The sequence below is a fragment of the Mya arenaria genome, chromosome 1, assembly GCF_026914265.1.
Source record: "Mya arenaria isolate MELC-2E11 chromosome 1, ASM2691426v1".
Lineage (NCBI taxonomy): Eukaryota > Metazoa > Mollusca > Bivalvia > Myida > Myidae > Mya > Mya arenaria.
In genome coordinates this window covers 36,135,963-36,154,202 of record NC_069122.1, presented here as the reverse complement: position 1 = coordinate 36,154,202, position 18,240 = coordinate 36,135,963, and the positions used below count along the sequence as shown (strand labels likewise).

The 18,240-nt window shown below is 34.8% G+C and overlaps 1 protein-coding gene across 2 annotated transcripts; it reads left to right on the top strand.

Annotated features, from left to right (window-relative positions):
* Positions 1-855: 855 nt before the first annotated feature.
* Positions 856-18,015, top strand: LOC128233693 (uncharacterized). Of its 2 annotated transcripts, none has more exons than XM_052947500.1 (7): positions 856-1,139; positions 12,132-12,243; positions 13,172-13,305; positions 13,533-13,629; positions 15,024-15,127; positions 15,977-16,103; positions 17,489-18,015. In XM_052947500.1, exons 1-7 carry the CDS (start codon positions 982-984, stop codon positions 17,543-17,545), a joined length of 789 nt encoding a protein of 262 aa, XP_052803460.1. In that variant the 5' UTR covers positions 856-981; the 3' UTR covers positions 17,546-18,015. The 2 variants fall into 2 exon arrangements, with proteins under 2 accessions (XP_052803460.1, XP_052803468.1); XM_052947508.1 differs by lacking the exons at positions 12,132-12,243; positions 13,172-13,305; positions 13,533-13,629; ... (1 more) ...; positions 15,977-16,103; positions 17,489-18,015 and adding exons at positions 2,944-3,049; positions 3,757-3,890; positions 4,250-4,346; ... (1 more) ...; positions 7,433-7,559; positions 9,115-9,218.
* The last annotated feature ends 225 nt before the right edge of the window (positions 18,016-18,240 follow it).

Sequence of the window (18,240 nt, the reverse complement as noted above, 5' to 3'; positions counted from 1 at the left end):
AAAGTCGTATCCCGTGTATCGGTGCTTTACACTGAGCACGTTAAAGAACCAAGAGGTCTCTTCGCAAAGAGCTAGGGTATCGCACCTGGATCTCTTGTACCACACTCTGTTTCTTCAAGTCTTCCAATGCCTAGATTTGACTGCGAATTGCTGTCACTTCTATCTCATATCACTTAGGGCACATATTAAGTTGTGATGGCGTCACTGCGGGTTCAAGCCATAATGCAGACAATGGGCGCGGGCAGACATTGATAAACCCAAATAAACAAAACAAACCAAACATACACTCCACGAGACACGAGACACACAGTACCACAAGACAATATGTAAAGATAACATTGATCTCAATCAATAAATGTCGAAATTACGCCTCGGAACATTCAGGGATAAAAATGGTTTCTGGTGTCTATATATTAACTGCCAACGCGGACTGACAGTGTGATGGACGGCCAAAAACAACAGGACCACTATTTTTTTTTTTTTTGCAAACGGTTGGAGACGTATCCTCAAAGAGCTTGTCATGCCATCTATAACCATTGTCACCATCGACGGCTACACAGTCCTGGCTGCTTTGGTGATATCTATCAGGCTGAGCCGTATCCAATACGAATAGTTTTGCTTCGTCTTTGCGTCGTCCTGCTTCAAACCCTACGCCATTCAGTCTCAGTGACCCGGTCAGCCAGCCAGCCAGCCAGCCAACAAGTCAGTCAGTTTTGTGAATACGTATCAGTTTATCAAATTATACATGGATATGAGCACTCTAAATATACACAAATATTCGACTATCAGTTGTGATGTAATCAAATGAAAACTAAATAAATCATGTGAACTGATTAAGCTAATTCAGCCATTTTTATTTAACACCCGTCTAAAATAATGATGAACACAAAAAAACGTTGATTAATAAAAACAATTAAACTAACTTATAATTTAGGTTTGCACATTACTTCTGGACTTACAACATTCTTAGCATCCGTAACAATGAAACTGTTGGTACTACTGATAGGATTGTTTCTGGTAGTTGAGACAGTTTCTGCTCAACAAGGAAACTGCCATACGATAGATTCATGCTCCTGCGTCTACGATGATGGAGTGATAGTCAATTTGACATCACTGGCAAGAACAGATGGCCTGCCAAAGTAAGATTTTCGCATAATAATTGTTATCTTTAAGTTGTACTTCTAAACCACTTTTTTAATTATTTGTATCTTTTAAAATGATTATTATAGAAATTCTACATATACGCCTGGCATAAGTTAAATAATCATATGCACAATACTTTTCAATGTTTAATAGAAGTATGTGGGATGGTCGAGAAAGTGTATGCCATATCCTTTCTTTGTAAGTTTTGTTTACTATGGGCAAAATATGAAAACATGAAAAACTAAACTTTAAGTTTTGATATTGAAGAATGTTGCGTCTTAAAGTCTGTAAATTTTTGAAATCCTAACTCTTAAAGCGCATTTAAAGAAGAAGAGAACTAAACATGGAATACCAAATTATTGCAAAGAAACATTTACAAACAGTTTTTCCCATACTTAATAGAAAACTAGTTAGATTAGCCAGTACTATGCAAAAAACCCTTATCGAAATATTTTGTATTGATATCAAATAACCGAGATTAAAAACCGAGTCATGATGCATATGTTGTGTCCGTAATGCACCAGTCAATTATTACCACGCCCTCCTTCCCCAGACCGAGAACTTTGGCCTTCGGTTAAGCCAATCCCAGGTAAAATCCCTGCTCTGCGGAGACAAACTGCTGGTTAAATCCCCACCACCAAATGCCCCCCACGCACCCCGAAGAAGACATCCTAGGTAAGACCCATCTCCCGCTATTTTCGAAAAGAAAACCAGCACATTTACACGGCACTGCGGGGCCACATGGAAGGTTAAAACACGACCCATTTCCGAAATCAATATCTAGGGTTTTTGATTTTTGAATAACGCAAAAAGTTAGGGTTAGTTGGGGTTGGGGTTAGTTTTGAGTTCCGTCAATTATTTTAAAAATGCCAAAAACCGTCTAATAACCTCCAACTACTGTGTCTTAGGTCAAAAACTTCATTTGCCAAAACCAAGGTCAATATCTTACTTAATGTCATCTTAAAAAGATAACACCGTATTCAATTTACTAGTTTTCTAGTTCACTGCCCGTAAAATAGGATAGGAGGGTCGGGAATTAAATTTTTTGTCTTTTGTTAAACTTGTTTCTGAATAGCATTTTCTTACTCTAAACTGGCCCAGATGGTCTGGATTAAGTTTATCTAAATTGTGAGGGCATTGTATAATGCTAATAAGTAAAATAAGACAAAACACAGCGTTATCTAGGGTATCACTTAAGTTTGCATGCTCAATTATGAATCAATATTTAAATAACCGATTGCTATGTTCAAGAAATTTGACTGAAAAAAAAAGAGTTAGTTTTAGCAACAAGTAGTCCAGAACATGTTTAAAAAACAGGTTTCAACAAATAAATAATGAGTCAGTTTCAGTAACAAGTAGTCCAAACCATGTTTAAATTACTAGTTTTAACAAATAAATAATGAGTCAGTTTCAGTAACAAGTACTCCAGAACATGTTTAAAAAACAAGTTTCAACAAATAAATAATGAGTCAGTTTCAGTAACAAGTAGTCAAGAACATGTTTAAAAAACAAGTTTCAACAAATAAATAATGAGTCAGTTTCAGTAACAAGTAGTCAAGAACATGTTTAAAAAACAAGTTTCAACAAATAAATCATTTGTTAGTTTCAGCAACAAGTAGACTACCACATGTATATTAAATAACTAGTTTCAACAAATAACAATATTGTTAATTTCAGCAGCAAGAAATCCACAATTTGATTCAATAGCTAGTATCAGTAAATAAACGATGTGTTTGTTTCAGCATCAAGAAATCCACACGTGATAAAATAACTTGTTTCAACAAATAAATCCGATGTTAGTTTCAGCAACAAGACCGACAATCACGGGGACACATACTCGTGGAACCCGTGCGTCCCTTTCTCCTTCATAGGACCGAATAATGACACCGAGTGTGAGGGTGTTGCGGTAATGTATTAGTCTACTAATATCCTCTTAATAAAAATGCTCCGTTCATAGCGTCTCCATGATCTTATACCCGTTAGCACATTTTTGAAGAGCCTTCATAGTTACTCATGTTCGCACGAATATACATGTCAACGTTTTCCTTAACCGTGTGGGGGCTACCAAACAGACGTGTTGTATAATTATTGTATAATTATTGCAAGTCTGCTGTCTAAACCCCACCCATCGGGTAAATACATGCTTTGAATCGGTAGTGTTTCAATAACAAAACTTGCAAGCAGATCAAATCCCCTTATGGCGGTCTCATTTGGTATATTAAAACCCTGCATATGGTCAGCAATAATAGCTTAACGTTTCCTGTGTATCCTCCGTGGAAACCATAGCAGGTTGCAAAGCGTTCGCATTATGCACAGGCTTTGTTTGATATTTTATGTTTTAAACGTATGTTGTTCGATCTGCTGGCTTGGATGTGTTTGGTGTTAATCCTAATTAAAAAAACAACCAACCAAACAAAAACTTTTATTTTCCCATTTTAGTTAGTTTTTCTTATTGTTATTCTATGTTTTTTTTGTTTATACGTTCTACACATTAAAAGTAGATATCAACTTTTTACCATGATAGTACCGCTAATCTTACACCTATCTTAACATCACGTATATGAACATCATTTATGTGAACATCACCAAACTAACACATTCTTTTTCCATCAGGTGTGTATGATACGCCAAGGCTTTCCCAACCCGTTAATCTACGATCTAGGTAAACAGGACAGTGCTATGTTTAACGCTGACGAAAACGGAACACTGACTTTGACCTACACTTCGGATCAAGGTGACTTCAAACGGTAACTATTTTTATAAAAACATTCAATTAAACTTAAAGTAATACTATACATGGCATTCGTTTGAAGGAAGGCAACTGTAGTAAATGCGCATTTTAACTTATTTGTTGCTTCTGTGATGATAATAATGATGGTGATGATGATGATGATGATGATGATGATGGTGGTGATGGTGGTAACGACGACGACGATATTGATGATGGTGGTGGTGGTGGTGGTGGTGGAGGTGATGATGATGATGATGATGATGATGATGATGGTGCTGATGATGATGATGGCGATGGTGGTGGTGGTGGTGGTGGGGGTGGTGGTGATGATGATGATGATGATGATGATGATGATGATGATGATCTTTATTGCAGCACTACGACTATAATACTTCAGTGTAAAGATAACTCCATATTCAACTTCTTTGAAATTGATGGAGAACAAGACATCAACAACGACACCATCGACTATGTAAGTTTAATTGAATAAAACGTTGTAATAATCTATATTTTGTTAAGTCTTAATGTTTAATTTTCAACTAATGTGTTCTAATTGTAATGCGTATTTTTTTGTTAGACATAAAGAGGGAGGAGGAAACAATAAATCAAAAGACTGTAACCCTTGAAGTCAACCATTTAACCAATGTCCTGTTAATGGCACACGTTTAAAGGCAAAACCAAAACCAAACATATGACACAACGCTTTAACTGAGCAAACAGTATCAAACTATATAACCGTTTAAAGGTTTTAACCATTAAATGGTACACAATATCACACTTGTCGACAAATTCACCAACGAAGCGTACAAACCATGCAGTAACACAATCAAGACGCCAAAAACAAGCCATCGTGTAACAGAACATTGGATGCAATAACTAATGTTTGATAAATATAACGCTAGCATCACGTGATAATGTCAATCAACCAATCACACTACAGCTTTTTGTTGAATCGAGTTAGTTTAAACATATTTATTTAACAACGATTGTGAAACAAGTTATTACAACATTATATTAATCACTCTCGTTGGCACGATTTTACGCGAGAGTGTGGTCTTGTGTTGTGGGGGAAACCGGAGAACCCGGAGAAAACCCACTTGTCCGGCTTGGTGACCACAAACCAAACTCACAAAGCCGGACAAGTGGGTTTTCTCCGGGTTCTCCGGTTTGAATCGAGTTAGTAATGCATTACAAAATTGTGGACTTCAAAGCCAATATTTGAGCATATATCAACTTTTGTTAATGGGTTTCAGCCGTTAATATCTTAGTTTAACACTCCTTATGATTTGCCACACGTTATTTTGTAACCAAAAAAACCTCGTAAAAAGTGTATATTGCAAAATATGAACGAATCCCTTTCATCGTAAATATTCGGATGTTTGCTTGTCTCTGAAGTCTTCACTGTATCAGTTATGTGTGTAAGTTTAAACCAGAGATCTTATATAGAGTCGAAACTCGCTATGTCGAACCCTGTTATCTCGATATTCTTTTTCGGTGTCTTTTCGGGTTAGTTATATACTTTCTGCATATAGGTTATATCGAGTAATTATTTTCTCGAAGTATTTTTTGAGGTCCTCACGTTTGAGACATAGTGGGATTTGACTGTACGTTTAAGTATATAGGATATTTACGGTCGTATACATGAACAATGAATCTACAAGAACCCATTAAACTATATGCATATGAAATACAAAATACAAAATACCCCCCCCCCCCCCACAACAACACTAAGATGATGATGTTCACTAAGAAACTTTATGAATTTGGCATGCACATTTCTTACTGCGATCTTTTATGCATAAATTGATTACTGAGCACACTCATATGAATAGCAAATGCAACAAAATGAAATGTATTTATAAAATAAAACATTTTAAAGGCTGGTATCTGAAATATTTTTACTGATTTGTTTTTAAATATGTGGTCAGTTCTTCTTTTCAATACTATCTGGTTCGCTTTAGCAGTGATTATTTACATTATACCCATACTCGATCACATTGTTCTTTCTGTTATGTTTATTTTTAGGAATGTTAATTGCGTGAGGGAATGGATGCATATTGAATTACATTGTCCGGAGATATTGCATCAGAAATAACTAATAACTGTAATGGAATATCTATAAATTTATTGTACTATATTATACACGGTTTATTACAACACTTTATTACAGAAAATGACACTGTTAAGCCAGTGGTCATGCGCATACGCCCCAAGTATAACTCCTGCAGAGACACCATCATCCGGTCTAAATGGTGGAGTCATCTTTGTAATTGTGTAAGTCAATATTATCTTTGGTCAAATTGTGTTAAATATTTTTTATAGTATTAAAACTATAGTTGTTAGATAAATCAATGTTTAAAGTCAATGAGATTGAAGCCTTCATTCAATGTTATATGTCCAAGAGGTTTATACTGAACTATGGTATTGTAAAGTAAGCCAGTGTTAATGGTTCCATATGTTCAAGCAATATAGAGCAGTCCGTAAGTCAATGTGACAGCTCTGCCCGATAGATTGAATAAAGCAATAGCAAATACAGGGAAAAGCCCAGAAGCAAACCTTCACGATGACCCTATTTTAAAACTCAGGGTCATGGTCAAAGCCGAACAGACACTAATCGTGGGAATGTTTAAAACAGCGCAGTCATCACATCCACCAGACACCACAAACATACCACACTTGTATCGAAATATGTTTTTTTCGCAATTGTTGGGGCTACGGCATTGGATCTGTCAGTGAAACAGGAGCTCCTAGGGGTTTAAACTAGTTTATGAGTATTTAACCACACACTTGCTACAACATTAATTCCTATTTACGAGAATGGGCACGTTACGCCTATGTGACCATAGTTACATCGGTTACACTAATTAAACAACAACTTACATTCCTCAAATGAACTGCCTTTCGGCAATTGGGAATATTTTCCGATGAACGCAACATCTCCTGATAAGTTCGGATTGCGAATCATCGCGTATTAATATCAATTAAAAATTGTTTTTCAGCAAGCAACACATAATAGTCAACATGTTGGAATCCATTGTTGTCATAATCGTTTCATTTATTTGTTTAAAAGTGATTTAACGTATCAATTATGCAGTGATCAACTTTTTACCGCGTTATTGTGTCGAATATAATAAACAGATATACACATGGTATAAATCATACCATAATAATTATATGCATTATGCCAGTCATTCCTTACATAATTGCAACCTTGTAAATATGTCTAGTCGGAGTTTAACATAAGCAATCCTTGTAATGGGAAGGTCAATATTGTAAAAAAAAACCTGGTAAATTTACTGTCCATCTGCAAGTCAACGGTAGTAGCCGTGCAATATTTATAATTGTTCATTTGTCAATTGCTTAATAAGTTTTCAGTCATCTCTGTCAGTTTGGAAGTCAATGTCAGTTGTCACATCAGTTAAAAATAATAATAACACAGTGAACAGGAAAAAGCATGATTGCAAAATTCAAAAGTCAACAATGTTCAAATTGTCATTTATTTTAAAAGAACGTGTAAGTTTACATCATATTTTTTATCAATTTGTTAATGTGTTACAGAGTGTTCAGTCTGCTTGGCGCATACCTTATTTTCGGTGGGATGTACCAGGCTCTGATTAAGAAGGAATCTGGTATGCGGCTGTGTCCTAACCACGGGTTCTGGTGCGCCATTCCAGATGCCTTCAGGGTACGTATGAATGTAAATAAAACATACCAGTTATATTGGGTAACTCAATCTATTAGGGAGTAATATATTTGTGATCCTGTAGTAAAATGTCGGTGAGTAAGCATGAAAACTATGCTTGCAAGTCAGCGATTTGTATACACATGGTCAATTGGATGAAGGTCACGGTAACTTGAATGTTGTTAGTTACGATTACAAGTAAATCTGCTTACCCTTTATTAGATTGAACAAAATATGATTGCTCTTAATATTTTGTATGCTCTGTTTATGCCTATGTGTTCAATTTTTCTTACTTTCGTAAGAAACTTTACTTTAGATTATAAAACAAAGTGGCATCTGGAGTTTGTGCGGTTCTGTATTAGTGTACTGTGATCTCCATTGGTTTAATCAAATGTTATTAAATTACAAACACGTTCCAGATGCCATCTGAACAACCATTCTGACCTTCTGTTTTTTTTTGTCCAACAAACGAAGCATGTCTAGTATTCGTTAAGTGTATATGGTTTGTCTCTTAATAGTGACCCAGTTTCTGAGTACAAATTAACTAGCATTAATTTGTCTAGACGATACACATTCAGGCCATGTTGGATTAAGTTTGTACTCGAGTGTTCACTATATTGTGACTTTATGAGATAGTCGTGATGTGATCTAGAATTAAACTTGCCTATAATATTCGGATGCAAATGTTCATCCCGAATAGACCTCTAGTGTGTTAACAGGGCTTTCTTTGATTTTACATAGTGGCAACGCTGTTGACCAAATAACACAGTATTGATCTTGTCCGACTTAATGTCGAGACAAACATTCTGTGCACGATATTCCAAACATGTGGCACATAACTGTACACAGTTGTATCGACTAGAATTAATTCTATATCAAACTTGGTCGAGAATTTATAAAGATCACTAGGCTTAACTGTGGCTTTTAAAGGGATGAACACTTACACGTGTCGACTGACGTCAGACGACGGACTCTAGACGAACACAAAAGCGCACTAAGCTCTGGTAAACTGATACAATAATAGTGGTTGTTATAGACAAAGCAATATCTGGCAAACTCTCGGCTTTCAACATCATGGTACTGGTTTTAAGTTTTGAAACAAACTTCAGTGATGACCCTATTCAGAGGCAAAGTGTTCAACGAGATACACACAACAAAAACATATTATATATAAAGCACCTCGTCAATGTCTAAGTGAGTCTGCCTAATTGTCAGTCCACACTATTCCATTACTTAAGCTAATATGTGTAGAAAGTGACCGAATTCCTTTAAAAAAATCATCTGTATTAATAAGTTGTGATAAAGGTATACAATCAAACCCCATCGGATTGAACTCACTTGACCCGATTTCCTCGTTGGCTCGAACTAAATATAAAATACCTATTTCTTTATACTGAAAGTAAGCATTCCCGCTTGGCTCGATATTCCCGAGGCTCGAGGTTATTTCGACGGTCCCTGGGATTTCGAGCCAACGAGGTTCGACTGTACTTATTTGCCGTAGATATCTTCACAATCCCGCTAAGACATACACATAGAATATTGTTTTTCTTGCTTTCAGGGCAAGAAAGCCAACATTATCAACACCGACGGTGGAAACAAATACGAGAGTATTTAAACTGACTGACTATTCACTCATTTAACTGACATGTTTACATTCTTAGCCTTTTGAGGACACTTTCCACGCGAACTTGTTGTTCTAGGCCACGACATGTCGCCATATTCATCAAGTGATTGACTAAACAACATTTCACAATTCATCAGCTGTTACAGCTTCCAGTAATTCAGAGCAGTCAGAATTCGCAAATTTTCTTAAGGCAATTCCGAAATTCAGTCAGTTTTCTGATTGGACTGTCTCACATTTTATATAATTGTAATATGTATCTGATATATTGATTTAAGTTGATATTTCCTTTGAATTTATTTAAAATACACACTTGATTTTAGAAAATGACTGAACATGGCTGACTATCGAACCAGCTTTAAGAGTTTTCAAAGCTAAATAAACATCGAATGATCATGTTTCACGAGTGTTATTCTGAGTTTGTGTATGTTTGCTTATGAATTTAGTATTATGAAACATGTTTAAATATATGTTCAATAAAAACCATTTATGAACGAGTTTTTGTATATGTAGGATGACTATTTTTCACAAACCTGATAAAATATAGAATATAAATCCGACAACGAAACCGCTCGCCCACGAGGACTCTAATAAACACTGGGGGATAATTTAACCTTTAAGCCTTTTGTTGAAAAGCTTAACTAACTCTGCTTAAAACCGTGGACTTCAAAGACAACGTTATATATCAACATTTGTTGAAGGGTTCCGGTATCTTAGTTTTAACAATCCTTATTATTTACCACACTTTATGTCGTCATACACAAGTGCATTTTGCAAATCATGAGCGATTCCCTTTAAATAAGAATGAATATTATGATAATAACAATAACACATTATTCATTACAAAAAATCAAATTAAAGTATGTATTTAGTTAATTGAAATAAAAGTTTCGAGAAATTGGGGCCAGGTCAAGCTTATCATTAAAACGAATATGCAAAAACAACAACAATACGCAGTTCACCAGCGATCCCTAGGCACCTAAACGCATTCAAATGCAACACCAATCCGTCGAAATGTTTTCTTTAATTTTGTTCAATAAGCAACTGACCCTTCTTTCATTTTAAGATAAACAAAACAAAACAAAAAATGCTATCATAAATGAGTTACGTAAGTATGATTGAAGTCACCGATTTCAAACAATTGATAATTTATATATTAATTGCCACATATAAGAAAATAAAAGATATAGTAATATTAGCTTCTAACTATCTATTTAATCATTCCGATAATATATGTAAAATATGCGATGTTTTAATGGATCTTCATGAACTAAATAAAGCTTTAACTTAGTCAAAATAAACACTGTTTTGTGTATACGTATCAGTTTATCAAATTATACATGGATGTGATAACGTACATACATATTCAATTATCAGTTAACATGTACCCAAACTTAATAAATCATGTGCACTGATTAGGTTAATTCAGCCATTTTGTTTAACTCCCGGTTAATATAATTATTAACACATACAAACCGTTGATTATTGAAAACAATTAAACGATCGCAATAATTTAGATTTGTATATTACTTCTGGACATAACACTTACAATGAAACTGTTGGTACTTTTTATTGGATTGTTTTTGGTAGTTGAGACAGTTTCAGCTCAACAAGGAAACTGCCATACGATAGATTCATGCTCCTGTGTCTACGATGATGGATTGATAGTCAATTTGACATCACTGGCAAGAACAGATGGCCTGCCAAAGTAAGATTTTCGTTAAAAGTTTGTTATTTTTAAGAGTAAATTTTTAAGAAACGGTTTTATTTATTTGTAACTTAAAGAAGATTATTATTGAAATTTAACATTTACCTGGCATAATTGAAATATTCATTTGCAGTGTACTTTTAATGTTCAATAGAAGTATGTAAGAATAGTAGAGAAAGTGTAGGACGCATCCCTTCTAATAAGTTTTGTTTAACCATGGCCAACTTTTAGGAATTTGATGTTGGTAAGGGATAGTTAGGGTTAGTGTTAGTGTTGAATTCCCATTATTTTAATAATGCGAAAACATTTACCATATGACCTCCACCTCTTGCGTCTTGGTTCAAATACTTCATTGGCCAAAACCAAGGGCAGTAACACATTTAATATCAACTTAAACATTTTTTGGCAACATTATATTCGAGTTGCCAAAAATAAAGTATCGTCTCCTCTCTCTCTTCCCTTAAGAAAGAGGAGGGTCGGGGTTTAATTTTTTTTGTTTGTTAAACTTGTTTCTGAATACAAATGTCTTTCTGTAAACTGGTGCAGTCAGTCTGGATTAAGTGTGTGTCAAGTCACTAGGTAGGACAAATGAATCCGTTGTTTGTTTCAGCAACAAGAAATTGACAAAATGTTTAAACAAGCTATGTCAATAAATGAATCAATTATTTTTATTATCAGCAACTAGAAATTAACAACGTTTTTAAAAAACTAGTGTCGTCAAATAAATCCATATTAGTTTAAGCCACAAGAAATCCACATCGTGTTTAGATAACAAATGTCAACAATTAAATCCATTGTTAGTTTCAGCATCAAGAATCCCACAACGTGTTTAGATAACAAGTGTTAACAAATATAGTCATTGTTAGTTTTAGCAACAAAAACTCCTTAACGTGTTTAAACAACTAGTAAATAACTAATGTCATCAATTACTTTCGTTAATTGCAGCAAAAAACCCTCAAAACATGTTAAAAAACTAGTTTTAACAAATTAATCCATTGTTAGTTTCAGCAACAAGAAATTCATAACGTGTTTTAACTAATGTTAACAAATAATAGATTGTTAATTTCAGCAACAAGAACTCCACATCGTGTTTAACTAGTGGTAACAAATAGATCCATTGTTAGTTTCAGCAACAAGAACTCCACATCGTGTTTAACTAGTGGTAACAAATAGATCCATTCTTATTTTCAGCAACAAAAACTCCACATCGTGTTTAACTAGTGGTAACAAATTGATCCATTGTTAGTTTCAGCAACAAGACCGACAATGCAGGTAGTGGGGACACATACTCGTGGAACCCGTGCGTGCCTTTCTCCTACATAGGACCGAAAAATAACACCGAGTGTGAGGGTGTTGCGGTACTGTTTTAGTTGAATAATATTCGTTTAATAAAATGCTCCTTCTATACTGTACACATGATCTTATATCTGCGTACCAAGGTTTGAACAGAACTACATGTTTTACGAATACACCTATCAACGTTTAACTTAACCGTGTGGCGGCTGACACACCCACGTGATGTAGACTTGCTCCTTTTATACTGTACACATGATCTTATATCTGCGTACCAAGGTTTGAACAGAACTGCATGTTTTACGAATACACCTATCAACGTTTTACTTAACCGTGTGGCGGCTGACACACCCACGTGATGTAGACTTGCTCCTTTTATACTGTACACATGATCTTATATCTGCGTACCAAGGTTTGAACAGAACTGCATGTTTTACGAATACACCTATCAACGTTTAACTTAACCGTGTGGCGGCTGACACACCCACGTGATGTAGACTTATTGCAAGTCTGTTATCTAAACCCCAACAATTGGGCAGTTAAAGACTTTGAATCGGTAGTATTATAGATGCAAAACTTGAAGGAAAATCAAATTCCCGAAAAGGCGGTCTCATTGTGTCCATAAGTTATCCTCCCGTGCAGACCATATCATTTTGCAAAAACATGCGTTCGCATTATGTCTATGTTTTGTTTGATATTTTATGTTTAAAACGTATGTTGTTCGAAATGCTGCCGTTGATGTCTTCAACATTTCTCCTCTTAAAAACAAAACAAACAACAAATCATTCATTAATTGCCCATTTTCAGTTAGATATTCTGGTTACGTAGTTAATTTACGTTATTTTGATTACTCGTTCTACACAATAAATGTGGATGTTCAAAAATGTGTACTATAACAGAGGTGGTTAGATGAGAGACACCATTGTGGTACACAGTTTATCTTAACACAACCAATATGAACATTACTTAACTTCCACATTTTTTTTCCATCAGGTATGTATGATACGCCCAGGCTTTCCCAACCCGTTAATGTACGATCTAGGTAAACAGGATAGTGCCAATTTCAACGTTGACGAAAACGGAACACTGACCTTGACATACACTTCGGATCAAGGTGACTTCAAACGGTAACGTAAAACTTACAGCTATTTGCATAAATAGTAATTATTATATTTGAATTAAATTATAAATACATGACATATATTTGAAAAAGGCAGCGGTTGTTAATGTACATTAATAATCTCATCTGTTTCCTGATAATGATGACGATAACGACGACGACGACGACGACGAATATGACGATGAGGACGCTGGAGATGATAATAATGTTGATGATTGCTGTCTTTTATTGCAGCACAACGACTATAATACTTCAGTGTTTTGATAGCACCGTATTTGACTTCTTTGTAATTGATGGAGAACAAGACATCAACAACGTCACCATTGACTATGTAAGTATAATTGAAAAAAAACGTTGTTCTTTATGCACAATTTTTAAGGCAAAACAAACAAGACAAAACGCTTCAGCATTGCTCAAAGTATCAACACACTAAGCCACTTAAAACATTACCCAGTCAACAGGCGCCAAATATCACATGGGTTATCGCCTTTGAACAGCCAAAGAAATAACGTAGAAATTCATTGGGAGATTGATTTGCGGGCGCCAAACTTCACACAACTTGCCTCGGCATTTAACAAATTCCACATTAACTTGGTCTTTGGATTTTTTGAAAGCCAATCAGAATCGAGAATATTTTATTTTTTCCGTGCCTTCATTTTACTATGATCGATTCTGACGAATGCGCCAAATATAGTTTCGTAGAGTTCATTTCAGTCTGTCTATTTATCCACCACAGTTTATTTGCATAAATAGTGTCAGTAGTAAAAGTTAGCATTTACTTGGCGTAGACTAGTGTTTGTAAGTGTTCGGGCCAGTGACATTCGAAGATTTTAATGTTTTCTGCTCATTCATTTTCCGTACATCGATTTTGACGAATGCATCACCAAACATGAATTATGGAAGAGTCCAATTTTGATGTATAATCGACTAATATAACATTCAAGCACTCAAATACTTAAATTACCGAATTTCATATTTTGCAGTAAAACCAAATGAATTATCAGTTTCTACCATTTATTAAATGCATGTTTGGCTTTGACCTTGTCATATTAAAAGGTCTATTTACCATTAAAGTATACCCCCCTGGTTTTAATGGGCAGTAAACCCACGTCGGCGCAGTCCTGAATAGATAACAACTATTTTCTTTTACCGATCCTCCACATGGACTCAATCAACCATTCACGCTGCAGTCTTTAATTTCATCGAGTTAGTTACGCATTTCAAAGTTGTGGACTTCAATGACATAATTTGATCATACATCAACCTTTGTTAAACGGTTCCAGACGTCAGTAGTTTTTTAGTTTGAACACTCCTTATGATTTGTCACACGTTATTTTGTGATAAAAAACCGTAAAATACATTTAACAAACCATGATCGAGTCCCTTTCGACATTCATCGTAGTTTGAATATTGTGCTTGTTCCTGTAGTCTTCATTTCTACAGTTAAATCAGTTCGGTTAAACCAGAGATCCTTAATACAATCGAAACTCGCTATGTCGAACTCTGTTAGGTCGATGTTCTTTTATTTATTTTTATATTACTCATACTGGGTCACATTGTAATGTTGTTATATTTTTAATAAGAATGATAATTGCGTCAGGGGATGGATGCATATTGAATTACATTGTCTTGAAAAATTCCATCAGAAAACAAACAGCTGTACCGGAATGTCTTTAAGTTTATTATGCTTTCTTTCAAAATGTTTATGATTAAACTTTATTACAGAAAATGACACTGGCAAGCAAGTGGTCATGCGCATACGCTCCAAGTATAACTCCTGCGGAGACACCATCATCCGGTCTAAATGGTGGAGTCATCTTTGTCATTGTGTAAGTAAATATTAGCTTTGTCAATTTGTGTAAAATTATGAATTTCTTTATAGTATTAAAACTTTAATCTTTGAATAAATCAATGTAAACTGTCAATAAAATGAAATCCCTCATTCAATGCTATGAACCCAATATGTGTGAACTCAACTTTGTTACTGTAAATAGTTTAGCCAGTGTTAGTTGTCCCATAACTTCAAGCCATATGAAGTAAATAAATAAATAGCAAATACAAGGACAAGCCCAGTAACCAAAATGGTACGATGACCAAATTTAAAAACTCATAGTCGAACATATACTGAACGAGATAATGTATTCAACTGCGCAGTCATAACATCCACTTACCACCAAACACATACCACACATGTATTGAAATATGTTTTTTAGCAAATGATGGGGCTACGACATTGGAACGGGCAATAAAACAAGAGCTCGGGGGGGGGGGGAAACTAGTTCATGAGTATTCAGCCGCACACTTGCTCCAACAATAATATATAATTTTTAAAAAATGTCTAATAAAAAGCCATCTTTTTGTAATTGCTTCTTGGTAGGTATTGGTTGCCTCATTGCAACGTTGCAAAATTGTTACTTTAGTTATCCGTAAGTGAGTGAACGCCTGTAGCGCAGCAATATTTATAAGTGTTTATTTGTCAGTTGCTTTACAAGTGTAAAGCCATGTTTGTCATTTGGAATGTAAATGTTAGTTGCTACATAAGTTTAAGATAACACAGTGAAGATTACAGGAATAAGCATAGTAGCAAACTTCAATAGTCAACAACGTTCAAATTTGCATTTTAATAGAACGAGTGGGCTTAGATTATATTCTGATATCAAACTGTTAACGTGTTACAGAGTGTTCAGTCTGCTTGGCGCATACCTTATTTTCGGTGGGCTGTATCAGGCTCTGATTAAGAAGGAATCTGGTATGCGGCTGTGTCCTAACCACCAGTTCTGGTGCGCCATTCCAAATGTTTTCAGGGTACGTATGTTTTTGGTATGTTGTGTAACTCAATGTATTAGGGAGTAATATATTTTTGATCCTGAAATAAAATGTCAATGAGTAAAAATGATAACTATGCTTGAAATTTGTATGAAGATGACCAACTTGATCAAGGCTAGGATAGCTTGAACGTTAAGTTACAATCCTTCAAGGAAAACAACGTGGTTCAAGTAAGACTTTTTTGAGTGCATTTACCGTTTGTGATGCATACACTTTTGTTTTATGATCGGCTAAAACGTAAATCTGCTTACTCTCTATCATATTGAAACAATATGTCAAATCAAAATGTTTTGAAGATATGTTTTCGCCTATGGGTTTGGTTTTGTCTTACTTTCGTTTAGATTAAAACAGAAATTGGCATCTGGAGTTCGCACGGTGCTGTATAAGTATTCTGTGTTATCCAGGCTCGGTTTAATCTGAGTCTATTAAATAACAAACACGTTTCAGATACCATTTCAACAAATATTTTGAACTACTTTAATTTATTTCTTGGCAACATACGAATCATGTCTAATATTCGTAATGTGTATATGGTTTGTCCCGGCACAGTGACCCTGTTTCTGGGTTAAACTTACCCAGCACCAATTTATCTAGAGGATAAACGTTCAGGCCACTTGATTTGTTTGGACTCTCGTGTTTTATATTGTGACTTTATGAGATACTTCTAGACCAATAGTTATGTAGAATTTAAATGCGTTAAAAGGGTCTTATTAGAGTTATCATAGTAAAACGCTGTTTACCAAAATGACACAGTCTTGAACTTGTCCGACTTAATGTCGAGACAAACATTCTGACCACGATTGTCATTACCTGTGGCATCTAAAAGTACACAGTTGCTGTTTTGACCTTATGTCTTATGTATTGACCAGAATTAACTCTGTATCAAACTTTTGTCGACAATCAATCAATATCACTAGGCTAAATTGCGGCCTTTCAAGGAATGAAAGTTCACACGTCTCGACTGTCGTCAGAAGAAAAAAAAACTCTAAACGAACACACTAATTAAGATGTGTCAAGTGGTTGTCATAAGCCAAAGATATTTAGTTCAATTTCGGCTTCATATAATAGTACTGGTTTTAATTTTTGAAACATCGGTGTGATTTATATCAATGGAAACAATAGGGACATATCCATTGCCAAATTTTACGATTACCCTGTTCAGAGGCAAATTGTTTAATGCATTGCATACATTTGAAGAGATTCACACACCGAACACAGATATCATCAAAAGAACCCCGATCAATACCTAAATGAATCTGCATAACTTTAAGCCCCGAATAGCGCAATAAGTTTAGATAGTGTTCGAGTTTCTTTATAAAATTCCTTATTAGTAAGTATTGATACATTTTTCTTCTGGTTTTTAGGGCAAGAAATCCAACGTGATCAACACCGACGGCGGTAACACATACGAGAGTATTTAATCTGACTGAATATTCAATCATTTAACTCACATGTTTTCATTCTTGGCTTTATCCTCTCGAACTTGGTCCAGTGTTGTGTAGTTCCAAGCAACGGCATGTCGCCATATTCATCAAATGATGTGACCAGACAACGGTTCAAACTACACCAGCTTTTGCAGCTTCCAGTAATGCAGAGCCAGTATTCACACAACTTCTTAAGTTTTTTTTTATATTTAATGTCATTTTCTAAGTTAAGTTTCTCGTTTTTCATATAATATGTCTGCATTTTTGCTTATAAATTACTTTATTCATTTACTTTATTTAAACTACTCACTGTTTATGTTAAAAAATGTATAAACGTATTTTTGACAAAATCTTAAAAACATGATATGACTTAAGTTAGAAAATGCCTCAATAGTCTTTATGAATACTGGCCCGAGTATTTCTTTCAAAGCTAAATAAACATCGAATGATCATGTATCACGAGTGTTCTTCTGACTTTGTTCTTTTATGAAATTAGTATTATATGTCAAGTTTGAATAAAGTTATGTTAAAATACCATTTATGAGTGTTTGGATATGTAAGATGATTATTTTTTCACAAACGTTTATAATCATTTATACCTTATAAACTTTAGGTAAAAGAAATAAAAATATACAAATAATTATTATAATCTGTAGTTTCTGACTTCTTTTGTTTTCCTTAAATATTTCAAT